Consider the following 27,675-nt stretch of genomic DNA (forward strand, 5'->3'; position numbering starts at 1 on the left):
AAATTTGAGTAGGTTGTCACTCTATGTGCAATTTATTATATTGCATTTTTTTACCTGTGATATAATATTGTTTTATCTATTCTTTTAGTAAAAAGTTTATACAAATTTTATTGAAGTAGCTTTTATGGAAAAGTTTAAAAATATCCGTAAGAATGCAAGATTTTTTTTTCCCTAGGGGTAACAGAAAGAAGTTTAGATTCCTTGAAGGCTGTCACAGAAATTCGTATCCTTTAAAGTATTTTACTACATTAGCATTATATTTGAAGTCATAATTTTAAAGCATTTTATTTCATTGCATTTCTGTTTGTTTTGGCTGACAGAGCAAAAGAGGGAAATGTGGATCTTTTGGGTCATGTAGGAGTCCCAATATGTGTGACAGTGCTACTAAAAGTGTCGTCTGCAGACTGGTGCCGGTTGTGAACTGCTGGTTACCAGTCAGTGGCAAGTACAGATATGAGATTTATATTATTGAATGAACTTTTAGCATATTTACTTACAAATTGATACAGATAATTTCTTATTCTTTAGATATTGGTATAAACGTGGGTAGGGGAAATGACTGAGAATGGGATATTCTATTGATTGGGGACATTTTTACAAATTGAGTAATTTTTGAAAGAACCTAATTTGTAGTTTATACTATTTTATATTTCTGGGCATTTCCAATGTAAATATTTTGAGTATGTATGTTTTGAGTACGTATCTGAAGGTAACATTTTTTCTTTGATAGTTTGTGTATGTCTGTTACAGTATATTTATTCTATTTTATAATTCATCAGCTGTTTCTGTGACTATTTCCCTTTGACCTATGTACCCCTTGAAGGCAAGGACCAAACCTTGTGTATCTTCTTATCTTTAAATACATTGAAAGCCATATAAAGTAGGGAAGTTGTTCTGGCAAAAAAGTAGCCCTGAGGAAGGGGGAGGATAAGAAAGTATGGAATATGTTTGAAAAGAACAAGAATTCCAGCTTGGGTGAAAAAAGTTATGATTAAAAGGGTAGTATTCATGTTGATGTATGGCAAAACCAATACAATATTGTAAAGTAATTAGCCTCCAATTAAAATAAATATATTTTAAAAAAGGGTAGTATTAATAGAAAATAATGATGGGTAGGTATATTAGGATTAGATCATTTAATGCCATGAATAACAAGTCAGAAGTTTTTGCTTTTACTTTTTATATATTTATTAAGCCATGAAGAGAAACCATGAAGTATTTTTGAGCAAGTCAAGTTACATTACCAAAACCATGCTTTAGGATTATGGAATTAGTGACTCAAAGCTGGGGAATGTTCTAGAATCCACAAAAATAATGATCTAGTTGGCGAAACAGAAACTGAATTTCAGATATTAGGTAGTTGAGCTGGAGAAATCTAGGGATGAGTGATTCTTGTCCTGGGTATCCTGAGGACTGAGATAATTCTGAAGTATAGTTAGAAAATGTTTGCTTAGCCACTTGTGAAAAGTTGCCTCCAATGCAGATAAATGAGTGGGTGGAATGGGAGGAGCAGATTATAGAAGGGTTATAATTGATGATATAATAATGTCACACATGGCTAGCCATTAGTGCTCCTATTCACCATGGCATCTCAATCTCACTGCATTTCCTTCTGTCTGGTGACCTAAATAAATTCTGGTGTGGGAATGTAGGAAACACGTTAGCAGTAAACAGTTTCATTATCTGTATGATGGGAAATTCTTATCCCATACCTGAACTGGCCATATTATGACACTTATTTTTGAAGAGTTTTAAAGATTTTCTTGCTATCTTAGCACAGCTGAAGTGGTTCTACTACTTAGGTCTCTTTGTTAGTTAAGACTGCTGCCTACTCTTGTGTCCCTTGTATTCATTTTCTGTCAAACTCACTGAATTTACTATACTTTATTGTTTCCAAGTGTGTATTTAAAGTGGAAGACGGTATCCTACTCATGATAATTTGAGCCTTTGGGGATTTCTTGGACTTATTTTCTGATTATTTTACAGAATTTTGCTATATTTGAATCCTGAGGACTATAGAAGTTTGATCACATTGATCCTGTCACAGTACTTTGTCATTTTCAGGTCTGCAGACATTCCCTCCCCCCATACACTATTATAACATATAATTACTGGGAGACTGCTGAGAATTTGTTGGACAAAAGGAAAAATTCGATATCAAGTGTTGATAGAGATGATAAATGATGTACTTAGTAGTTGAGTTTTCTCATAAGCTAGAAAACTGATTTTACATCTACTCTGAATCATAGATTCATTTTTGCAAGTGTAAATTGACGTGGAACTACCTAATGAGAGAAAAACCAGCATGATTACCAACTTGTGGGCTTGTTAAAAATAAATATTTTAAAGGAAGAGATATATTTTGAAGGAAAAAATGATATTCATTCAAAAGCTGATGGATTGACAAACTTAGTATTATGTTTTTGTTTTGGAATGAGTATTCTGACACAGTATACAACTGAAAGTAAACTAAAGATTTGTGAGTTATCTGCTTGATTTAATATATACAAACCTGCATAAATTGAGTTCTTACTATGTGCCAGGTTTGGGATATGCCAGTTAAGAAAACAGACAGTGAATTCTTACCCTTGAGAAGTTAACATTTTTGAGATGGAGGTGGGGAACAATTGTAATAGTATATAAATAAGTCCTATGGTATTTTAGAAGGTGATAAATAATATGAGAAAAGAAAAATATGGGGCAGAGTAAAGGAGATTAAATTGGGAATGCTGGAATAGACGTTTAGGATTAGTATTAAATAGAAGAATTAGGGTAAAGAAAGAAAAGGGAAAGTGAAGTCGTGTCCGACTCTTTGCAACCCAATGGACTATACAGTCCATGGAATTCTCTAGGCCAGAATACTGGAGTGGGTAGACTTTCCCTTCTCCAGGGGATCTTCCCAACCCAGGTCTCCCGCATTGCAGGCAGATTCTTTACCAGCTGAGCCACAAGGGAAGCCCAATAATACTAGAGTGGATAGTCTACCCCTTCTCCAGTGGATCTTCCCGACCTAGGGATTGAACCAGGGTCTCCTGCATTGCAGGCAAATTCTTTACCAACTGAGCTATCAGGGAAGCCCAGTAATCAGGGTAGGTCTTTAGAAAAAGAAGCTGGAGGAAATGAATCAGAAGCAAGAGTAGTAGACACGAGGTCAGAAACACAAAGGTGAAGTGGGGAGGCAAGATTATGTAGGGCCTTGTGGCCATATACTTTGAGAGAAATGGGGGAATTTGAGTACAGCTGTAATGTGCTTTGGTTTAACTTTTAACAGGATCACTTACCACAATCTGTCAAATTTTTTATATCTTTATAAAAATGTAATTGCTTAAATAGCTACATACTTGTGTTCTGAAATGTATTATCTGTTTTATATCTCCTAATAGATTGTAACAGCCTCAGTTTCTGGAACTCACCTTCTCTTTATTTACAACTTCCTCAGCTTTCTAAATCTAGTAATGTATTCTGCATAGTGTTTACTAAGTGTAGTTGACAAATGTGACTCAAGACTAATAAGAATACCGTGTAAGTACTAATATCTCCCCAACTGGCAATAGACTCTTAACTTGGAAAGGAGACAGTTTATTCTTTATATCTACTAATATTTTTGAGCTTTCTTAGAGGAAGGCTGATTTAAGTTCCTGTTGAGCCAATATGCTGATAATTGCAATTAAATCCACCACTTAGCACAACTAAATTACCAAAAACAAAGGAATTAAGGGGTTAAGTGACCAGCAACAAAATATATCAGCTAATGAAACATAATCAACAGTTAAAAAAAAATGAAATTTGGGATTTTAAAAAAGAGATAAAAATCAAGTGGCCTAATCAAGATGAATAAGAAAAAAATATCACTCTGGAAAAGATAAACTTCATGCTTAGTTCTGATATATTTTCACATATGTATTTGTATCTCTTCTGTTAGATCTTATTGTCAAAGTATAAAGGCAATGCCAAAGAATGCTCAAACTGCCGCACAATTGCAGTCATCTCACATGCTAGTAAAGTAATGCTCAAAATTCTTCAAGCCAGGCTTCAGCAATATGTGAACCGTGAACTTCTAGATGTTCAAGCTGGTTTTAGAAAAGGCAGAGGAACCAGAGATCAAATTGCCAACATCCGCTGGATCATGGAAAAAGCAAGAGAGTTCCAGAAAAACATCTATTTCTACTTTATTGACTATGCCAAAGCCTTTAACTGTGTGGATCACAATAGACTGTGGCAAATTCTGAAAGAGATGGGAATACCAGACCACCTGACCTGCCTCTTGAGAAACCTATATGCAGATCAGGAAGCAACAGTTAGAACTGGGCATGGAACAACAGACTGGTTCCAAATAGGAAAAGGAGTACATCAAGGCTGTATATTGTCACTCTGCTTATTTAACTTATACGCAGAGTACATCATGAGAAATGCTGGACTGGAAGAAGCACAAGCTGGAATCAAGATTGCTGGGAGAAATATCAATAACCTCAGATGTGCAGATGACACCACCCTTATGGCAGAAAGTGAAGAGGAACTAAAAAGCCTCTTGATGAAAGTGAAAGAGGAGAGTGAAAAAGCTGACTTAAAGCTCAACATTCATAAAACACAGATCATGGCATCTGGTCCCATCACTGCATGGCAAATAGATGGGGAAACAGTGGAAACAGTGGCTGACTTTATTTTTCTGGGCTCCAAAATCACTGCAGATGGTGATTGCAGCCATGAAATTAAAAGACTCTTACTCCTTGGAAGGAAAGTTATGACCAACCTAGATAGTATATTCAAAAGCAGAGACATTACTTTGCCAACAAAGGTCCGTCTAGTCAAGGCTATGGTTTTTCCTGTGGTCATGTATGGATGTGAGAGTTGGACTGTGAAGAAAGCTGAGTGCCGAAGAAGTGATGCTTTTGAACTGTGGTGTTGGAGAAGACTCTTGAGAGTCCCTTGGACTGCAAGGAGATCCAACCAGTCCATTCTAAAGGAGATCAGCCTTGGGTGTTCTTTGGAAGGAATGATGCTAAAGCTGAAACTCCAGCACTTTGGCCACCTCATGCAAAGAGTTGACTCATTGGAAAAGACTCTGATGCTGGGAGGGATTGGGGGCAGGACGAGAAGGGGACGACGGAGGATGAGATGGCTGGATGGCATCACCGACTCGATGGATGTGAGTCTGAGTAAACTCCGGGAGTTGGTGATGGACAGGGAGGCCTGGCATGCTGCAGTTCATGGGGTCGCAAAGAGTCAGACACGACTGAGCGACTGAACTGAACTGAACTGAACCCTTGGATAGTCTTGTTTCTCTACAAGGACTTTATAAGTTCTTTTCAGAATATGGAATGTGACTGGGGACTGGAATAATTTAATTCCTCCTCCACCCCAGCTTTATTAAGGTATAATTGACAAATAAAATTATATTTAAAGTGTTCAGTATGGTAGCTTGATAAACATATACATTACAAAAGTTTCCCACCATCAAGTTAGTTAACACATCTGTCACTTCACATATTTACCTTTTAAAATTTTTTTTGGGTGAGAACACAAGTTCAAGTCTCTCAGCAAATAATACAGTTATTTTCAACTCTACTCACCATTTTATACATTAGGTCTTCATATCTTAATCTTCTTATAGCTAAAAATTTGTATTCTTTTACCAGCCTCTGTTTCTCCTGTATCCCCAGCCCCTGGCAACTCATTTTTATGAGTTTGACCTTTTTTTTAGGATTCCAGTTGTAAGTGATACCATGCAGGATTTGTCTTTCTCTGTCTGACTTAATTCACTTTGTATGATGTTTCATCCATGTTGTCACAAAAGGCAGAATTTCCTTCTTTTTAAAAGCTGAATAATAGTCTGTTGTATATATATTTTCTTTATCCATTCATTTCTTAATGGTTAGGTTATTTCCATGGTTTGGCTAGCGTAAATAATAACTGCAATGAAATCAGGTGTACAGACATTTCTTTGAGATACTGATTTTGTTTCCTTTGGATATAACCCAGGGATTGCTGGATGATATGGTACTTCTGTTTTGAATTTTTTGAGGAAACTCCATACTCTTTTCCGTAATGACTGTTTCGATTTATATCCCTACCAGTAGTGTACAAGGGTTCCCTTTCATCCATGTCCTTGCCAGTATTTATCTCTTATCTTTTTGATTTGTAAGTGTTAGGTGCTATCTCATGATTTTGACTGGCATTTCCCTAGTGACCAGGGATGATGAGTGCCTTTTCATGTGCTGTTAGCCATTTGTATGCCTTCTTCAGGAAAATGTCTGTTCAGATCCTTTGCCTATTTTTAAACTGGATTATTTGTTTTTTGAATTTTGTGAGTTCCTTGTATATTTTGGATATTAACCCTTGGTGGATGTGTGGTATGCAAATATTTTCTCCCATTCCATTGGTTTCCTTTTCGTTTTGTTGATGGTTTCTTCTACAGTGCAAAAGCTTTTTAGTTTGATATATATTTAAACTTGTTTATTTTTGCATCTGTTGCTTTCACTTTTGGTATCAAATCCAAAAAATCATTGCCAAAACCAGTGTTAAGAAGCATTTCCCCTTTGTTTTTGTTTAGGAGTTTTATGATTTCAAGTCTTCTGTTAAAGGCTTTAATCCATTTTGAGCTTATATTTGCATATGATGTAAGACAGAGGTCCAGTTTCATTCTTTTGCATGTGGATATCCAATTTTCCCATCACCATTTATTGAAGAGATTATCTGTTCCTAGTTCATGGCTCCTTTGATGAAAGTTAATTGACCATATTGGCGTAGGTTTATTTCTGGGCTGGATATTTTGTTCCATTGATCTATATGTCTGTTTTTAATGTCAGTATCATACTATTTTGATTACCATAGCTTTGTAATATAGTTTGAAATCAGGGCATATTATGGAAACAAGGCTGGAGAGCTTTGTTCTTTTTTAGTATTTATTGCTTTAGATGGGTTTTTTTTTTGTTTTTCATTAGTGGTTTTCTATGAGTTTTTATTTGTTTTTCTATTTCTGTGAAGAATGCAGTTGGAATTTGGATAGAGATTGCATTGAATCTGTAGATCACTTAGAGTAGTGTGGACTTTCAGCAATATTAATTCTTTGAATCCATGAACATGAAATATCTTTCCATTTATTTTTATCTTCAGTTTCTTTCATCAATGTCTTATAATTATCAACATACAGATCTTTTTACTTAAGTTTATTCTTCAGAATAAATTTATTCTTTATTGACCTTTTCTGTTGTTTTTCTGGTGTTTCTTTTTATTTATTTCTCCTCTAATCTTTGATATTTCCTTTTTCTGCTAATTGTGGACTTATTTCATTCCTCATTTTTTAGTTTCTTGAGGTGTGAAGTTAGATTGTTTATTTGTGATTTTTTTTAAATTTTGGTACTTATCACTATAAACTTCCCTCTTAGAACAGCTTTTATTGGATCCTATAAATTTTGGTATGTTATGTTTTCATTTCATTTGTCTCAAGGTATGTTCCCTATTGATTTCTTCTTTAACCCTAATGGTTGTTCAGGAGCTTGTGGTTTAATCTCCATATATTTGTTAATTTTCCAATTTTCTTCTTTTAGTTGGTTTTTAATTTTGTGTTATTGTGATTGGACAAGGGGCATGATATGATTTCAGTCTTCTTTTAAAACTTTATTAAAACTTGTTTTGTGCCCTAACTTATGATCTATCTTGGAGAATGTTCTATGGGCACATGAGAAGAATGTATATTCTGTTTCTGCTGGAAGGAATGCTCTGTATATAGTTGTTTGATCCATCTGGTGTAAGGCATAGTTTAAGTCCAGTGTTTCCTTGCTGATTTTCTTTTTGGATGATCTATCCATTGTTGAAAGTGGCATCTTGAAGGTCCCTACTATTATTGTATTGCTGTCTATTTCTCTTTTCAAATCTGTTAACATTTGTTTTATATATTTAGGTGTTCCAATGTTTGATTTGCATAAGTATTTACAATTGCTCTATCTTCCTGATGAATTAACTGCTTTATCATTGTATAATGACCTCTTTGTCTCTTATGACAGTTTTTGTCTTTAAGTTTATTTTGCTGATATAAGTAGAGCTACTTTACTATGTGCTGATTTCCATTTGTATAGAATATCTTTTTCCATCCCTTTGCTTTCAATCTATGTGTATCCTTAAAGCTGAAATGAATCTTTTTTTTTTTTTTTGAAATGAATCTCTTGTAGGTAGCAAATAAGTTAGTCCTGTTTTTTTAAGTCCATTCAGCCACTTTTATGTCTTTTAATTAGAAAATTTATTCCATTTACCTTTAAAGTATTTATTGATAGAGATGTACTTACTATTGCCACTTTAATGTATTTTGACATTTTGTAGTTCTGTTGCTTCTTTCTTCTCTTGTTCTTTTCCTTTGTGATTTGATGATTTTCTATAATGGTGTGTTCTTGCTCTTTTCTATTTATCCTTTGTATCAACTGTAGAGTTTTGTTTTGTAGTTACCTTGAGACTTCCATTAAAAAGTCTTACAGTTTTAACAGTCTCTTTTAATCTGGTAAAAAATTTGAACACATACAAAAGCTCTACAATTTTATACTTGCTTCCTCACATTTTGTTTCTGATGCCACAATTTATATCTTTTAATATTGTGTATCCAATAATAAATTATTGTAGATACAGTACTTTTATCTTCTAACCATTATACTGGAGTTGTAAGTGATTAACTACCTTTACTAATTAGCATCCTTTCATTTCAGCTTGAAGAACTTCCTTTACCATTTCTTGTAAAACTGGTCTAGTGGTAACCAACACCTTCAGTTTTTTTTTTTTTTTCTTTTAAGCTTTTATTATTTAAATACACCATACTAGAGCAAATGTCTCTGAAAATATCACAAATAAAAGATTTTTTTTTTTTCATTTAGCAAATTAGAAGTAGGGGGAAATTTATACATAGTAGCTACTATGAGCCTGACTTTTTTTCCCAATTTTTTTTTTTTTTTGTCTTTGCCATGGGAGTAGCAACATTAGGATAAAAACACTTATATGTATACATACAATGTATTTTACAGAGATACAATAAAAGTGTTTGTGATAGAATATCACAAAAGCCACATCTCTTTCCTTTATCTCATGTTCAGTTTTGATTGAAACACATTTCCTTACAACACTTAAATATACAAAGAGCAAACAGAATGTTGTTAAGGTAAAACACAGGGTACAAACTCTGGCCAGTGCCCTGCTAATTGTTAATGAGGGTAGAAAGCAGATTTGAATGCTTCTTTTAATTAGCTTCATTAGTCATTTCCCTCCTCCCAAGCTCCCTCCCCTCTTCTCCCCACACCAAAGATATCCTTCAGTGGATCTTTTTTCATTTTCTCTACAGTCTCCCATTAGCTCAAGTTCACGGAGTCCTTAATGTTCATATTCAGTCATTTTAATACACCCATAAATGCGGGAAGAGCAATCAAGACTAAAGAAGGTGCAATGGCATGGAGCTGGCACTGGTGCTAGCTACAAAGGTGACTTGTCTACTGAAGACACATGGGATCCACCTGTGATGAACAAGATCTGAGATGAAGGCACACATTCTGCATTACTCTGACCTTTTAGTAGACCTTCTGGTCTGGCAGTAGTGGATTGCTCTGAAGTGAATTCAAATGGCCATTGATGAGAGCTGTAGGTCTATCATGTTCACAAAATAAACTGTCATTGATGTAGTGAAACTGATCTCCCGGGACCAGGCGATTCCGGCAGGTAGAGCATGTAAAACACTTTAAATGACACACATTGCCTTGGGTCCTCATGACGAGTTTACTCGCAGGGAATAGACAGTCCACAAGCACTGCAAGCACCACTATTCCCAAATAACCTAATGTAGTCATTTCTGCAAAGGATCATGCTGCTCTTGGTGTAACAGGACGTGCCGATGTTGCCCAGCTGCGCCTGGCAGCAGGAGCACTTGAGGCACCGGCTATGCCAGTAGCTGTCCATGGCACAGAGCAGAAAGAGGTCTGCAATCTTGCCCCCGCAGCTTGCGCACAGCTTCCAGGCAAGGGAGCCGGCCGTCACCAGGGGCGGCTGGGAGGTGCTGCCCGGATTCACCATGGTCTGCTTTTCCCCTATCTTGCAATATTGCAAAAGGGGACGGCGGCTGCTTTTTTTTTTTTTTTTTTTAACGCGCAGCTCTGAGGCTGAGTTGGGCAAGGGTCCCACGTAAGTGTCCGGCGGCGGGGAGCAGAAGTGTCAGTATCGTTCTCGCCGTTCTTCTCTGGCTCCGCGCGAGCAGCTGCAGGAGCCTTCGGCACGTGCAGCACGGCGCAGAGGCAGCAAGTGCTGCCACACCTTCAGTTTTTTTTCTAGCAAAAACTCTTCAGAATTGAAGGAAAACTTTGCTAAGTAAAACATTATTGGTTGGCAGTTTTTTCTTTCCACACCCAAAAATTATCATTCCACAATCTGCTCCACCAGGGTTTTGCTGAAATATTCACTCATAGTCTTATGGGAATTCCTTTGTAATGAGTTGCTTTTCCCTTGCTGCTTTTAAGGTTCTCTCTTTGTCTTTTGTTCAGCAAGTGAAAGTGAAAGTTGCTCAGTTGTGTTCAACTCTATGTGACCCCATGGACTGAATATTCCATGGAATTCTCCAGGCAAGAATACAGGAGTGGGTAGCGTTTCCCTTCTCCAGGGGATCTTAACCAACTCAGGGATCAAAACTAGGGCTCCCGCATTGCAGGTGGATTGTTTACAAGCTGAGCCACAAGGGAAGCCCAAGAGTACTGGAGTGGGTAGCCTATCCCTTCTCCAGTGGATTTTCCCGACCCAGGAATTGAACCAGGGTCTCTTGCATTGTAGACGGATTCTTTACCAACTGAGCCATCAGGGAAGCCCTTTGTCTTTAACTTTTGGCAATTTAATTACTGTGTGTTTCAATATGGGTCTCTTGAGATTCACCTTCTCTGGTAATTTCTGGGATTTTTTGGATCTGGATGTCTGTTTCCCCATGCTAGGATAGTTTTCATACATTATTTCTTTAAATAAGTTTTATGTCTTTTTCTTCTGGGACCCTTATAATGTGTATATTGGTCCACATGATGTTGTTCCATAAGTCCCTTAAGCTAATTTCACTCTTTGTCAATGTTTTTGGTTTTGCTCCCCTGATTGCATTAACCCCAGTGTCCTGTCTTTTAAGTTCACTGATCCTTTCTTTTAGTTGAGCCTCTTGGGGTGCCATCTCCATCCTTCCCTCTGTAGCTGTCTGTTCCTTTCTTATGATGCCAAAATACAAGTATTAAAGCCTTGAAATTAAATATTGTCAGTCAATATTGATTTAATTTTTCAGTTGAGTAACCAGTTTTTAAAATTTTGAAATATTTGACTCCTTAATGTCATTCTCAGCTGCTAAATTTAGAAGTATTTTCAAAGAATTCCCATATTTCAATTATATACAGTCCAAAGCCTTTGATGATGTAAGTATTTTGTTTAATTATTTACCTGTCTACCTTTTCTTACTGGATTGTGTGCTCTCTAAGGACAAGGACCAGATCACATTCATTTTTATGTCCTTAGTGCTATCAGTGATTGGTACATTATAGAAGCTCAAAAAATGTTTGTTAAATGAATGCATGCAATTTTCATAGGTGGGTTGTTTAGATTTATAAAAATGTCTCTGAATGCTAAATAAATTATTTACTTCTAGGTCTAGCATATTACTTTGACAAAATTTGATGATAAATTATTAATAGTATTAATTTTTGAGAGTGGCAGATGTAAAGCAAGCTTATTTTAGTAAGTTTAGAAGTTAAGATGTTTGAACTATTATTCCATAGACTCTTCCTAAGGCATATTTTCTAACAAACTGAGAATTCAAAAATTCTATCCTATGATTGATTAAATTTTATTTTTTTAGCTTCTTTATACAGATAGGAATTTTGTGATTTGTGCTCCAACTGGTTCTGGGAAAACTGTAGTGTTTGAACTAGCTATAACAAGATTGTTAATGGAAGTACCATTGCCATGGTCAAACATTAAAATTGTTTACAGTAAGTATCTGTATATTGAAAAAGTAATAATTAATCATAATAATGAAAACCCATTGAGGTAAAAGTAAGAAATAAGTTCAAATTCAAGACATAAGAATTATTATTTAGTTTCTCATACTTTTTAAAGACATATCACATTTGGATCTTCCCAAACCAGGGATTGAACCCAGGTCTCCTGCATTGTAGACAGACGCTTTACTGTCTGAGCCACCAGGGAAGTCCTATTATTTAGTTTCTCATACTTTTTAAATAAAGCCATATCACATTTGGTCCTGTTACCATTGAATTCAAAACACATTTTCCCAGATTTCAAAACATATTTTCTCAGATTTCCCTCTACTCTCCTTTTTAACATATATATTAAATTTTTTTTCATCAAAAAATATATGTGCTTAGTCATTCTGTCATGTCATGACTCTTTGCAACCCTGTTGACTGTAGTCTGCCAGGCTCCTCTGTCCATGGGGATTCTTCAGGCAAGAATACTGGAGTGGATTGCCATACCCTCCTCCAAGGGATCTTCCCAACCCAGGGATTGAGCCCAGGTCTCCCATATTGCAGGTGGATTCTTTACTATCTGAGCCATGAGGGAAGCCCCCCCCAAATTTATACACATGGTTAAAAAAAGACGATAATCATAAACAGTGATAATTTCCTATCTTACCTTTCTTCACTATTAGTTACAATTTTCTCTTGTTAGTTCTGCTCAGTGATTAACTTTATATATCTGAATATGTTTATGTTATTAACTTTTAATGTATAAATATTAGGTGGCATCTTGATGTGTGCTAACTTTATTAACATTGGTGAAAATAATTTTTAAATTGCACTGACATTCAAAATGGATATCTTATATTGCAGTGGCACCAATAAAAGCCCTGTGTAGTCAGCGTTTTGATGATTGGAAAAAAAAATTTGGACCAATAGGATTGAATTGTAAAGAACTCACTGGAGATACAGTAATGGATGACCTATTTGAGATTCAGCATGCCCATATTATTATGACAACTCCAGTACGTGTTATTTATATATATTTTTTTGTTTTTTAGAAAATATCTCTTTCTCTTTACCATGAATAAAAACTAAAAGAAAACACAAAGTAGAAGAATGTATTTGCAATGTGAAGCAAACAAACAAAAAGTACTACTGTTCAGGGTATATAAGGAACACTAACAAGTCAATTAAGCAAAAGATAAACAAAGGGAGTAAATTGGCAAAAGATATGGATAGGCAGTTATTGTGGACAATTTATAATCATACTTGTTGCTGTATTCTTTTATCCAAATGTTATGTATTATAGAGGGAGGACCTTGGCAGAGCTTAAAAAGGGTAATTGGACTATAATTTTGAATAAAAGTTAAAAATAAATGGGCGTTCAGTTTTTTAAACACACTATTATCAAAATTCCATAAGTCTCTTTGGATACTTTTAAGACATCAATATTAACTAAAATATTGCCCATCATTTGTAATATCTTAAAATTTTATCAATATCTTAATAATACTTATTACAATTCCTTATCATATTAAACCACTTGCATTTTTTTCCTAGGAAAAATGGGATAGCATGACTAGAAAATGGAGAGACAACTCTTTGGTCCATCTGGTTCGATTGTTTCTCATTGATGAGGTAGTGAACACATTATTCACTTTCAGATATAAACATGAAGAGATGATTTGAATGGACAAACTATATGTGCTTTATCCCTTCAAGGGGAAAATGCTTATTTTCTTAGGGAAGTGTGTTTAATATTGTTTTACATTTTAGTTGACTAGATAGATTTTTGTTTTTAGCTAATGAGTCTTAGTTTTTTCCTCAGGTACATGTTGTAAAAGATGAAAATCGTGGACCAACTCTTGAAGTTGTAGTCAGCAGAATGAAAACTGTGCAGATTTTATCTCATGCTGTAGAAAATACCAACAGTATTATTCCAATGAGATTTGTGGCTGTATCTGCAACAATTCCAAATGCCGAGGACGTAAGCTAGAATTTTAATCTATCAGTTTTTCTTTTTATGGCTTAGTGAAATATTTGATCTTAGAGAAAAGTGAGGAGTTTTTTTCTGTAAATCACCTAACCAATTTAATTGGAAGGTATGTTGTGGAAGGTTATGGTTAGATCTCATAGATATGACAGTATTAAGGCCATGAAATTTGGTTGAGTGGATTTAATAAAGTATGTTTGGTGCAAGTCTATTGTTTATTAGTATCTAAAAGTCATAATTTCATGGGTTTTAGACGTTTCATAAAAAGTTGACTAATATGATTGTTGTAACCAGCTGATTCTAGTTATCTAGCAAATATGATAGAGAATAAAAATAATTAGTATTAGTTGAATGATTGCCACCCACCTCCCCCATTTCTATTTGCCTGGAATTGTCATAGGCACTCTTAATAGATGCAAAAGTGAAAACATAGGCCCTGCTCTTCAGGAGGATCTCAAAGTTAATAGGGTACACGAACAGGTAAAGAAATAATTGTGCAATATTATACTTTCTATGACAAATACATGTCCTACTTTTTTCTTCAGTTTTTTGGCAAGCTTGAAAAATAGGACAGTCTCCCTCTGCTTTCTCACTCCTATTTACTTAACAGCCTACTTGTAAGGTGACTTGTTCCCTGAGCTAATTCTTAGAAATTGTTTTCATAAAAGCTGCTATATGGTATTCTCTAATCCAGTGTAAAATTTTGCCTTTACTTTAACACAATTAATCATTTTTATTTTTAAAATTACAACTTGTTTTGCTTATATTCAAAACTAATAGAGAAAATTTTAAAGTATGTATAAACAACAAAAACCCAGCATTTGTCCTTCTAGATGTATTGATGAATTCATAATATGCATACTCATTTATGACTTACATGCTACCTTTAAGTGTTTCCATGTCAATAAATGTTATATTCATTTATACTTCTACCATTAGCTATTTATCTGTAGTCTAACGCTGGATAATATAATGAAATTATTGTTATTATTACTTATAAATAGTTCTCATTTGTTATTGAAAATGGTACCTTATTTTAAAATTTTGTACTGCTTTGATTACTACCGAAGTAAATATTTTTAATATTTTAGTCAATCACTTTAAGTTCTTTTTTTTTTGCAACTTGCCAGGTCATAGACTTTGTCCTTTTTCACATTGGGATACTAAAATTTTATATTGATTTGTAAGCAATTACTAAATATCAGTACTCTAATTCTTGAAACTGTCTTCCCCTTTGTGATAATCATTACTTCTGTGAACACCATCTGTCTCTTTCTATAAGTCCTGTTCCTCAGTTTTTGCCTTTATCCTTGGCCTTCTCAAATTGTAAATTCTTGTTCTCATCTGTACCTATGAGAGCCTTGAAGATGTTTTAATAATTCCTTCCTATGCAGTTAGAAACTCATTAATCTTCCTGTCAAAGAAACAGTTTCAGAGCAGAACATGAAGCCTAACCAGTCTATGTGAAGTTAAGGATTGCTCTCCACAGTTCCAGAAATTAACTAAGGACTCTAGAGTTGAGTCTGAAATATGCTTTTGGCATTTCCATCTCACAAGTGTTTATTTGTTCTGTGTTTAGAAAAGTTGTCAACCTTTGCCAGCCTTTGCCAATCATTACTTTGCTACTATTCAGGTAGTATTCAGTATAACACAAAAGAAGTGTCAGCTATATCTGAGCATAGTTCTGAAAAATAGCAAAGAAGTTACAGTGCTACTGAGAAATTAAATTTCTTTGTTGAAATTAGTTTTAGACTCTATAGAAGGAAACTAAAACAAAATAATAATAATTGAAAGTTTATCATGTTAAAAAGTGGGTGTAATCTTGAAATGCTGCTAATTGAAAATATTTACCAATATATCAATTGAATAGTATCTTTAAAATATGTAATGTTGAAAAAGACTACTTGACTAAATATTTTTATACCTTGACTTTAAGGTGATCTGTAATTGGGCATGTTAGCCATAAAACTTTACTAGAAAAAAATTCATTGTGTGTGTTTCTGTCATTTAAAGATTGCAGAATGGCTTTCAGATGGTGAAAGATCTGCTGTATGTCTGAAAATGGATGAGAGACATAGACCAGTGAAACTTCGGAAAGTGGTTCTTGGGTTTCCCTGCAGTGATAACCAAACTGAATTCAAGTTTGATTTAACCCTCAACTACAAAATTGCCAGTATTATACAAACGTACTCTGATCAGAAACCCACCCTTGTGGTATGGATTGTTGGTTGATTATTTTTTAATGTAATGTTTAATTTTTAATATGATTAATATAAAAATTATTCATTCGTTTTTAGTTTTGTGCAACAAGGAAAGGTGTGCAACAGGCTGCTTCGGTTCTTGTGAAAGATGCAAAATTTATTATGACTGTGGAACAGAAACAGAGGTATATTTTAAAATATTTTCTTGTATGTAGAAAGACTTTCAGGGATAACGTAAATGAGATGAGAAAACTGGGTTGACCTTTTCAAGTTACTTGACTTTCCCAAGCTTGCTTCCTTATCTGTAAAATAAGGATAATAGTAATTTGGAGGATTAATAAGACAATGAATCTTAGTACAACTGTGATCCTGTCTTCTTTATTTCATAGCCCTATTTGAAAGATTATTCATATTTCTTCATTTTTTACTCACTTTCAATCCATCTGTTGTAATCGTTTACTAAAGCCAATCTTGTCAAGTCATCTCTCAGGAGCCTCTAACACATTTGACCACTCCTACCTTATTTAAAAACACCAGTCTGTGTATTTTCATGATCACTGTCTACCATGTTTCTTCCTATTTTGCTTTCTACTCAGTCTCAGTCCCTTTTCACTTCTTCTACCTAATTGTTAAATGTTAACATTCTAGGGGTTCTTTCTATCCAAGATTCTGTTACTAAGGTTTCTAAACTTGTCTAACATACCCAACATTTTGTTTACTTTGGTCTCCATAGATTTTTTAAAAATAGTTTTTCTGCGTATCATGTATTTAAGAACTTTTTACATTTTTAAAAAATGTAGTTAACTTCAGGAAGTTAATTGGTAGTATTCTCATAGTGAAAGTGTTTCCTGAGATTTTGGGGGTTTTCCCTCTTTTTTTGGATGGTTTTATTTATACTTATTCATTTCCTTATTTTTCCCAGTTTTATTGAGATATAATTGACATCTAGCACTGTATAAGTTTAAGGTATAAAAAATAATGATTTGACTTACATATAGCATGAAGTGGTTACCACATTAAGTTTAGTGAATATTTGTCATCCATACCTATAGATGCAAAATTGAAGAAATAGAAATGTTTTCATTTGTGATGAGACTCTTAGGGTTTACTCTCTTAACAACTTTTATATATAACATGAAGCAGTGTTAATTATATTTAGCATATTGAACATTACATCCCTAGTAACTATTTATCTTCCCCTTCATAGATTACAGCCTTGTTACAGTGAAGGGGGTTGTGTAACTTAATGAAACTATGAGCCATGTCATGCAGGGCCACCCAAGATGGATGGATCATAGGGAAGAGTTGTGACAAAAATTGGTCCACTGGAGGAGGAAATGGCAGTCCACTCCAGTATTTTTGCCTGGAGAACTCCATGGACAGTATGAAAAGTCAAAAAGATATGACACAGAAAGATGAGCCCCCTCCAGATCATAAAGTGTCTAGTATGCTACTGGGGAAGAAAGGAGGGCAATTACTAATAAATAGCTTTAGAAAGAATAAAACGACTGGCCCAAAGTAGAAACAACACTCAGTTGTGGGTGTGTCTGGTGGTGAAAATAAAGTCCAATGCTGTAAAGAACAAGGTTGCCTAGGAACCTGGAATACAGGTCCTTGTATCAAAGTAAATTGGACGTGGTCAAGCAGAAGGTGGTAAGATTAAACATCTTAGGAGTAAGTGAACTAAAATGGATGGGAATTAGCAAATTTAATTTAGATGAGCATTATATGTACTACTGTGGGCAGAAATCACTTAGAAGAAATGGACTAGCCCTCAGAGTCAGCAGAAGAATCCAAAATGCAGTCTTGGGTGCAATCTCAAAACAGACAGAATGATCTCAGTTCATTTCCAAAGCAAACCATTCAACATCACAGTACTCCAAGTCTATGCCCCAACCACTGATACCAAAGAAGCTGAAGTTTAACAGTTCTATGAAGACCTACAATACCTTCTAGACTAACCCCAAGAAAAGACATAGTTTTATCTTAAAGGATTGGAATTCAAAAGAGGTCAAGGGATACCCGGAAGAACAGGCAAGCTTGGCCTTAGAGTACAAAATGAAGCAGGACAAAGGCTAATAGAGTTTAGTCAAGAGAACACACTGGTCATAGCAAACACCCTTTCCCAACAACCCAAGAGACAAGTCTGTACATGGATATCACCAAATGATCAATACCAAAATCAGACTGATTATGTTCTTTGTAGCCAAAGATGGAGAAACTCTATAGAGTCAGTAAAAAAAAGACCTGGAGCTGACTGTGGCTTAGATCATGAGCTCCTTATTGTAAAATTTAGGCTTAAATTGAAGAAAGTAGGGAAAACCACTAGGCCATTCAGGTATGAACTAAATCAAATCCCTTATGATTATACAGTGGAGGTGACAAATAGATTCAAGGGATAAATCTAGTAGACAGAGTGCCTGAAGAACTATGGATGGAGATTCATAACATTGTACAGGAGGCAGTGACCAAAACCATCCCAAAGAAAAAGAAATGCAAGAAGGCAAAATGGTTGTCTGAGGAGGCTTTATGAATAGCTGAGGAAAGAAGAGAAGCAAAAGACAAGGGAGAAAGGAAAAGATATACCCATCTGAATGCAGAGATGCAGATAATAACAAGGAGAGATCAGAAAGCCTTCTTAAATAAATAATGTGAAGAAATAGAGGAAAACAATAGAATGAGAAAGACAGATCTCAAGAAAATTAGAGATATCAAGGGAACATTTCATGTAAGGATTGGCATGATTAAGGACAGAACTGGTAAGGACCTACCAGAAGCAGAAGAGATATCAACTACCTCACATATACAGATGATACCACTCTAATGGCAGAAAGTGAAGAGGAACTAAAGAGCCTCTTGATAAGGGTGAAAGAGAAAAGTGAAAAAGCTGGCTTGAAACTCAACATTAAAAAAACCTAAAATTAAGGCATCTGGTTCCATCACTTCATGGCAAATAGACAGGAAAAAGTGAAAGCAGTGACAGATTTTATTTTCTTGAGCTCCCAAATCACTGCTGGTGGTGACTGCAGTCTTGAAATTAAAAGATGCTTGCTCCTTGGAAGGAAAGCTATGACACACCTAGACAGCATATTAAAAAGCAGAGACATTATTTTGCTGACAAAGGTCCGTATAGTCAAAGCTATCGTTTTTCCAGTACTTATGCATGGAAATGAGAGTTGGTCCACAAAGGAGGCTGAGCACTAAAGAACTGATGCTTTTGAATTGTGGGGCTGGAGAAGATGCTTGAAAGTCCCCTGTGCTGCATGGAGATCAAACCAGTCAGTCCTGAAGGAAATCAGTCCTGAATATTCATTGGAAGGACTGTTACTGAAGCACAGCTCTGGTACTTTAGCTACCAGATTCAAAGAGCCAGCTCACTGGAAAAGACCCTGATGCTGGGAAAGATTGAAGGCAAAAGGAGAAGGGGATGGCAGAGGATGAGATGGTTATATAGTGTCACCAACTCAATGGACATGAATTTGAGCAATCCAGGAGATAGTGAAGGACAGAGGAAGCTGATGTGCTATAGTCCACGGAGTCTCAAAGAGTTGGACACGACTTAATGACTGAAAACAACAATAACCTATTTATCTTGTAACTGGAAGTTTGTGCCTTTTGACTACCTTCATCTAGTTCCCCTTCCCCACCATCTTTTTCCATGAATTTGTTTGTTCCTTTTTGAAGTATAATTGACCTTCAACACTGTGGGGTCAGTGTCCCTGTTCTACAACAGAGTGATTTGGTGTTTTCTATACATTTCAAGATTATCGTCATAATAAGTCTAGTGACGATTGTCATGATCGTCATAATGATCTGTCACTATATAAGGTAATATTGATACATAATTATTGACTGTATTCCCACACTTTACATTTTGTACCCATGACTCATGTTTTGTAACTGTATGTTTGTTCTTTTTAATCTCCCTTACACATTTCTTTGCCCCCCCGCCCCCTGGCAACCACCTGTTTGTTTTGTTTCTATTACTCTATTTTTATTCTGTGTTTGTTCATTTGTTTTGCTTTTTAGATTCCACATAAGAGGAAAATCATATAATTTTTGCTTTTCTCTATCTGACTTACTTCACTTAGCATAATACCCTCTAAGTTTATCCGTGTGGTTACAAATAAATGGCAAGATTTCATTTCTTTTTTATTACTGAGTAATATTCCACGTGTGTGTGTGTGTGTGTGTATGTGTGTGTGTGTGTGTGTGTGTATGTGTGTGTGTGTGTGTATGTATATGTATACCACATCTTATATATCCATTCATCTATTGTTGGACACATTGACTCCATATCTTTGCTATTGTAAATAATGCTGCAATGAACATAGGGATGCGTATATCTTTCTGAATTAAGTGTTTTTATTTTTGTTGAATAAATACCTAGGAATGAAATTGCTGGATCATATGGTAGTTCTGTTTTAAAACTTTTGTGAAATCTCCATATTGTTTTCCATAGTGGCTGCATTTATTTATATTCCCACCAACAGTGCACAAGGATTCCCTTCCCTCCACATCCTCACAAGCACTTGTTATTTGTTGTCTTTTTGATAATAGCCATTCTGACAGGTGTGAGGTGATGTCTCATTGTCGTTTTGATTTGCACTTCCCTAATGATTAGTGATGTTGAGCACCTTTTCTTATCCTGTTGTCCATTTGTATGTCATCTTTGAAAAAAAAAGTCTATTCAGGTCCTCTGCCCTTTTAAAAATTGGATTATCTAGGGGTTTCTGTTTTTGTTTTGCCTAGTTGTAAAATTAGGGACTTCTCAGTGTGAAAGTTAGATAGTCTCTACTTATTGAAGATTGTTTTTGAAAAATGATGTTATAAACATATTTTGATATCTGTAATCTTCAAAATAAGTAATACACTATCCAAGTTTTTGATGCTAATAGGAAAAACTCAATAATTTTTTGTTTTTTAAATAGGTTACAAAAGTGTGCATATTCCATAAAAGATTCAAAACTGAGAGGTAGGTTTAGAGATAATTTCTAAATCATATTTTCACCTGTAGATAACAGGAGCCAATTACTAATTAACTGTAAAAGTACATGACAGATGACATTTTTCTTTTGTAGATATCTTAATACATGGTGTTGCTTATCATCATGCTGGTATGGAACTGTCAGATAGAAAAGTAGTTGAAGGAGCTTTTACTGTTGGAGATGTACCAGTTCTTTGTAAGTAAAACATATTCTTGTGGATATTGTAAGATCTTTTGGAAACTATTTTAAGGGAAAAAAAGAAAAAACTCAGGTATTCTTACTTATTTCTGTTTTCTTCCAAGAATCTAAATTATAACTACGCATACAAATATGTGCTACAGTAAACTCTCTTGCAGTTTTAGTTCTTTATTATTTTAGCAAATACTGCAGTTTGAAAAGTAAGAATTAGTAGTTTTTCAGCTTTAAGATATATTATTTTACCTAGTGATGTTCTTTTCTTTCTTTTTATTCTAAATTTCCTATATATGTTTTTATTGTTATACATTTATAAAAATATGTCTTTTATAAGAAAACTTTTACCTGAAACAGTAAAGTTATATGACTTAAAAGTAATATTCTTTAATTTGATACAGTTACTACCAGTACCTTAGCCATGGGAGTCAATTTGCCTGCTCACCTAGTGGTTATAAAATCTACAATGCATTATGCTGGAGGAATGTTTGAAGAATACAGTGAAACAGATATTCTACAGATGATTGGTAGAGCTGGTCGACCTCAAGTAAGTGACAGTATTTCACTTTTTTGTAATTCATTTTAAAGACAATGTAAAATGAAAAAAAATAAAAGAATAAAGACAGTGTAAAAAGCAAAAAGAAATGTGCATTCTTTGTTAAACAAAAGATTAATATTTCACATTTAAAGTAGGTTTGAAAATAAATGTAACTAAGAAAATCTACTACTTTCATGGAGGAGTAGAAGTAAAACAAGTCTCATCAAAGTCCCACATAACTCCCTTCACAAGTGTCAAGTACTCCCTTCACTCCCTCTAAACGCCTACTTGTTGATAAGTGATTGAGTTTATGAATGTATATGCTGTTACAGGGTTTTGGGGTTGGTTTTTTTTGGCTTTGGGGATTTTTTTGTTTTGTTTTGTTTGCTTTTTATACTGAATGGCAGTTTGGATGGGACTGTTTTTCATTCCATAGGACTCATACATTGCAGAACATGTAGCATTCTTGGATACTATCACAAATGGCAGTAGTGGTCCCCAGGTATTGTGAAAATTAAAAATCAACCCATATACATTATAAAACATGGCTTAATCTGACAAATTCTTGAATAAAAAAGTCATTCATGTATGGACTAAGGTAAAATTTAGGAGGAATATCTTTTCAGAGAATACCAAAATATTGTGTTACACAAATTTATAATTTTTATAGGATAATTTAGATTATATGTGAATTACACTAAATCTTGCAGCTTTTAACCAGTTACCTAAGTTTGTTTTGGTTTTACTATTGCCAAAATTGTTATATTGAAACCAAAGTGGTATTTTTATGTCTATACTGTTGGGAGGATTTTAAGGTAAATTTTCAGTTAACATTCAATTCAGAAGCATTTTTAAGGTCTTTTTGACCTGTTGTTTAAGACAGGGAATTGTTTAATATAAAATGAAAATCTTGTGTTATTGAAGAAAACTGGTATGAACATATACTTTTCTTTATTAAATTTCTCTCTCTTTTTCTTTTCTTCCAGTTTGACACTACAGCTACTGCAGTTATTATGACTCGGTTAAGCACAAAAGAGAAGTATATTCAGATGCTTGCTTGCAGTGACACTATAGAAAGCAGGTAATATGTAAAATATTCCAAAAAATAATGTTAATATATCCTTTATTTTTCCTTTTAATAGATTAGGGATTTTCTAAGGCCATTTTCTTGGAATTTTTCAATAACCTAATTAGAAAGTTTATTATTTTAAGAAATTAATAGTTAGAAAAAGACAGTGTAATAGTTGTTTAGCATTGTTTATCAGCGTGCAGTTGCATGTATTCTTGTTATAAAAGGCCAAATTACTAATGAGAGGAATATAATTTTCACATCTTTAAATTTGCATAATAATAGAAGACAGGAACCCTGAGACCTTGTAGTAAAGTGTTTGATTATAATACTCTTGGGGAAAATAGGATGTAATCTATTCCCCACCCTTTTTTTTTTTTAAGCAATATTGTTTTCTAGAGTCATGGAGTAGAAAGAAATCTGTAACTTATGAAAAGTTTAACTGACATTAAGGTTTACTCATATTTTTGAAAATTAAGTTAACTTTCCTGAATTATTAAAGTAGCAATAGTATTCAGTTATAGTCAACTATATCATTAAATTATTCAAATATTATTCTAAACAATGAGTTTTATGACATTGAAATGCATAATACTAATGAAAAGGTTTTTTTCCCCCATTAGTTTGCACAGACATCTTATTGAGCATTTAAATGCAGAGATAGTATTGCATACCATCACAAACGTGAATATTGCTTTGGAATGGATACGATCAACCTTGCTTTATATCAGAGCCTTGAAAAATCCATCTCATTATGGTTTGTTACTTTGATTTTGAAGAGTAATAATTTTATCAAGCCATTTGGGCCTATTTTTTACTAATAGGTCACAGAATAGATTATAGAAGTTAATAGGTAGCAGAAGTAAAAGTAACAACTATAACAAATACATTTAGAGGCAAGATTAGACAAACATGAGAAATCTTTTTCTGTTTTACTTCTAGTCTTTTAATAAGGCTTGAAATCAACACTGTTAAATATAGACCTTTTAGAAAAAAATTGTCTCCAGTAAAAATTTTTAAAATGCTTAGAATTATTTAAAATAAGTTAAAGGACTTCCCTGGTGGCTAAAATCAAAAACAATTTTTGAATTTTGTCCAAACTGGTGTTCAAACCAAAATATATGATAATACTGTTGCTGTTGGAATTTTCATCTTCCTTCTAAAGCTAACATTTATGGTTATGTTGCTTCTAGAGGGTTCTTTCATGTGGTAAAGATTATAAAGTAAAAATACTTGGAATTGCAGAATATCAAATTAAAACCTGACTTGCTATAATACCATTCTAATTCCACAGGTTCAAAAGTTTCAGATCTGTAAGAGGAAAAAATACATATAGTATTCCTGGTCACTGTTACACAGTAAAATTAACAAAAGAAAGCCAATTAATATTGAAAGGATTTCACAACAATGGTTATTTTCTATAGATGTTTAAGCCTTTTTTTTAACTTTAAGGTACTTTTTTCTTCCATTTAAGATTTAGTTAGACTACTCTTTTCTAGTTAACTGGGGTATCAAAGTAAGCCTCTAAGGATGAATAAATCTCATTCTATTTTATTTTTAATAAATTTTCATAACTTAAATAGGTTTTGCATCTGGATTGAACAAAGATGGAATTGAATCAAAATTACAAGGTTAGATGCATTTCCTTCTAAAAAATTATATTCTATAAATTTTAATGAAAAGGTCTAGTTGTTGTAAAACTAGGAATAGTCCAGTAAAATATTTTCTAAAATTACTTTATTTGCAGAAAAAATATATGGATTTCTTTTTTCACACGTAAATAAAGCTTTACACATATACTTTTTTTTCTGAATTAATCTATTAATTTTATCAGAATATCTTCCTTTGTATGACATTAATTAATTTGTTTTTAAAAATGATCCTGGTCTTTGGAAATGTTGCCTATAGATATACAATTTTATTATTTATTTTCCTTTTCTAGTTTAATTTTAATTGAAAATATAAGCTTAGCTTGACTGTGGGCTTCTTATCCCAGTCTGTGCTAATAAAGTATTCCTGTCAAACCTCAGTTTTAGTTTTCAGTTAATTTCATTATCTCATTTTTGAAATGAGTATTTTCATTCCTTCATTTTTGAATTTAGTATTTCATTACATATCTTTGAAAATATCAGATTGTTGAGCATTTATTAGGAGTAGAAATTGCTGCCTCTACATTGTACTGAGACTGTCTTCCAGTAAAAGAAAAAATGTTAGATCCCTAAAAATATTTAGCCAATTTTAATTTATTCTCTACTTGGAACTGGAGCCTATTATACAGAGTGAAGTAAGCCAGAAAGAAAAACACCAATACAGTATACTAACGCATATATATGGAATTTAGAAAGATGGTAACAATAACCCTGTGTACGAGACAGCAAAAGAGACACTGATGTATAGAACAGTCTTATGGACTCTGTGGGAGAGGGAGAGGGTGGGAAGATTTGGGAGAATGGCATTGAAACATGTAAAATATCATGTATGAAACGAGTTGCCAGTCCAGGTTCGATGCACGATACTGGATGCTTGGGGCTAGTGCACTGGGACGACCCAGAGGGATGGTATGGGGAGGGAGGAGAGAGGAGGGTTCAGGATGGGGAACACATGTATACCTGTGGTGGATTCATTTTGCTATTTGGCAAAACTAATACAATTTTGTAAAGTTAAAAAAAAAAAAGTTTTATTAAAAAAAAACAAACTTTATTCTCTACTTGGATATATACATATGGCAAATAAAAATTCAGAGATAAGGATGAAGAAGTAAAATTATCATTCTTAAAGAATAAATATATTGTTAAAAATGCTGATAAGTGATAGCTTACATTAATAATGCTGCTGTTGAGAAACAGATCTGTAAAATAGTTGTATTATCCTTTCTGTATTGACCAAATTTGAAATGGAGTTTTAAAAGCGTACTTTTCCTCACACACACACACACACAAAATAAAAGAGTACTTTTTTTTAATCAAAATGAGCAAATACACATGAAATGAGAAATAATTCATGAAATATTACCAAGAAATATCTTGCTATATTCTGGTAGCTGTAATGATTTAACTTTTCTAAACTGTTCTTAACAGTTCATATTTGTCTTATTTTCAGTTATTATAGAGTGGCTAATTTTCCCCTATAACAAATAGCTGAATTTATTATGTAACTGGATAGAATGTTTTGGTTTCCTTAGAGTTCTGCCTTAAATTTCTTAGGAAGGATCCTTAGCATAGATTATGCTGTTTCCTAAATTTGGTTATATTTTCTTGCTCTGTATCCTCCAGTAGCTTTACCAATGTGTGTGTTTGCTAAACACTTTAGTCATGTCTGACTCTTTGTGACCCTATGGACTGTAGCCAGCTGGGCTCCTTTGTCCGTGGGATTCTCCAGGCAAGAATACTGGACTGGGTTGCCGTGGCCTCCTCCAGGGGATCTTCCTGACCCAGGATCAAACCCATATCTCTTAGGTCCCCTGCATTGGCAGGAGGGTTCATTACCACTAGCACGACCTGGGAAGCAGCCTTACCATCACACTTAGAATAAAATGCAAACCTTCACCACAAAGTCCTGTTTGATATCCCTGTGCCTCTTTGTTTCTCTGACTTCATTTCTTGTCACTTTCCCCTCCTTTTTTCCACTCTGTCCAAATTGGCTATCTTGCTGTTTCTTAACCACATCAAGCTGTTCCCACTTCAGGTCCTTGCACTCTCTTTATTCTTGGAACATATCTCACATGTTTTACATAGCCTTTTAAAAAGCAAGAGAGTTCCAGAAAAACATCTATTTCTGCTTTATTGACGATGCCAAAGGCTTTGACTGTGTGGACCACAATAAACTGTGGAAAATTCTTCAAGAGATGGGAATACCAGACCACCTGACCTGCCTCTTGAGAAACCTATATGCAGGTCAGGAAGCAACAGTTAGAACTGGACGTGGAACAACAGACTGGTTCCAAATAGGAAAAGGAGTACGTCAAGGCTGTATATTGTCACCCTGCTTATTTAACTTTTATGCAGAGTACATCATGAGAAATGCTGGGCTGGAAGAAGCACAAGCTGGAATCAAGATTGCCGGGAGAAATATCAATAACCTCAGATATGCAGATGACACTACCCTTATGGCAGAAAGTGAAGGGGAACTAAAAAGCCTCTTGAAAGTGAAAGTGGAGAGTGAAAAAGTTGGCTTAAAGCTCAACATTCAGAAAACGAAGATCATGGCATCTGGTCCCATCACTTCATGGGAAATAGATGGGGAAACAGTGGCAGACTTTTATTTTTTTGGGCTCCAAAATCACTGCAGATGGTGATTGCAGCCATGGAATTAAAAGACGCTTACTCCTTGGAAGGAAAGTTACGACCAACCTAGATAGCATGTTGAAAAGCAGAGACATTACTTTGCCAACAAAGGTCTGTCTAGTCAAGGCTATGGTTTTTCCAGTGGTCATGTATGGATGTGAGAGTTGGACTGTGAAGAAAGCTGAGTGCCGAAGAATTGATGCTTTTGAACTGTGGTGTTGGAGAAGGCTCTTGAGAGTCCCTTGGACTGCAAGGAGATCCAACCAGTCCATCCTAAAGGATATCAGTCCTGGGTGTTCTTTGGAAGGACTGATGCTGACGCTGAAACTCCAATACTTTGGCTACCTCATGTGAAAAGTTGACTCATCAGAAAAGACCCTGATGCTGGGAGGGATTAGGGGCAGGAGGAGAAGGGGATGACAGAGGATGCGATGGCTGGATGGCAT

The 27,675-nt window shown here is 34.6% G+C and overlaps 1 protein-coding gene and 1 pseudogene across 1 annotated transcript in view; one reads left to right on the forward strand and one right to left on the reverse strand.

The window, feature by feature from the left end:
- The window catches only part of HFM1 (helicase for meiosis 1), a 114,702-nt gene that overhangs the window by 20,814 nt on the left and 66,213 nt on the right, over positions 1 to 27,675 (forward strand). Inside the window, exons 6-19 of the mRNA XM_055587101.1 lie at positions 176 to 223; positions 11,332 to 11,402; positions 11,843 to 11,975; positions 12,836 to 12,987; positions 13,526 to 13,603; positions 13,794 to 13,952; positions 15,972 to 16,172; positions 16,256 to 16,344; positions 21,091 to 21,134; positions 21,241 to 21,342; positions 21,741 to 21,886; positions 22,864 to 22,958; positions 23,570 to 23,703; positions 24,530 to 24,577. Coding sequence (XP_055443076.1) covers positions 176 to 223; positions 11,332 to 11,402; positions 11,843 to 11,975; positions 12,836 to 12,987; positions 13,526 to 13,603; positions 13,794 to 13,952; positions 15,972 to 16,172; positions 16,256 to 16,344; positions 21,091 to 21,134; positions 21,241 to 21,342; positions 21,741 to 21,886; positions 22,864 to 22,958; positions 23,570 to 23,703; positions 24,530 to 24,577 — 1,500 coding nt within the window. The remainder of the gene's footprint in view (positions 1 to 175; positions 224 to 11,331; positions 11,403 to 11,842; positions 11,976 to 12,835; positions 12,988 to 13,525; positions 13,604 to 13,793; positions 13,953 to 15,971; positions 16,173 to 16,255; positions 16,345 to 21,090; positions 21,135 to 21,240; positions 21,343 to 21,740; positions 21,887 to 22,863; positions 22,959 to 23,569; positions 23,704 to 24,529; positions 24,578 to 27,675) is intronic.
- LOC129655145 (LIM domain transcription factor LMO4-like) lies at positions 9,353 to 10,041 on the reverse strand (annotated as a pseudogene).

This window comes from Bubalus kerabau, chromosome 6 (genome assembly GCF_029407905.1).
Source record: "Bubalus kerabau isolate K-KA32 ecotype Philippines breed swamp buffalo chromosome 6, PCC_UOA_SB_1v2, whole genome shotgun sequence".
NCBI lineage: Eukaryota > Metazoa > Chordata > Mammalia > Artiodactyla > Bovidae > Bubalus > Bubalus kerabau.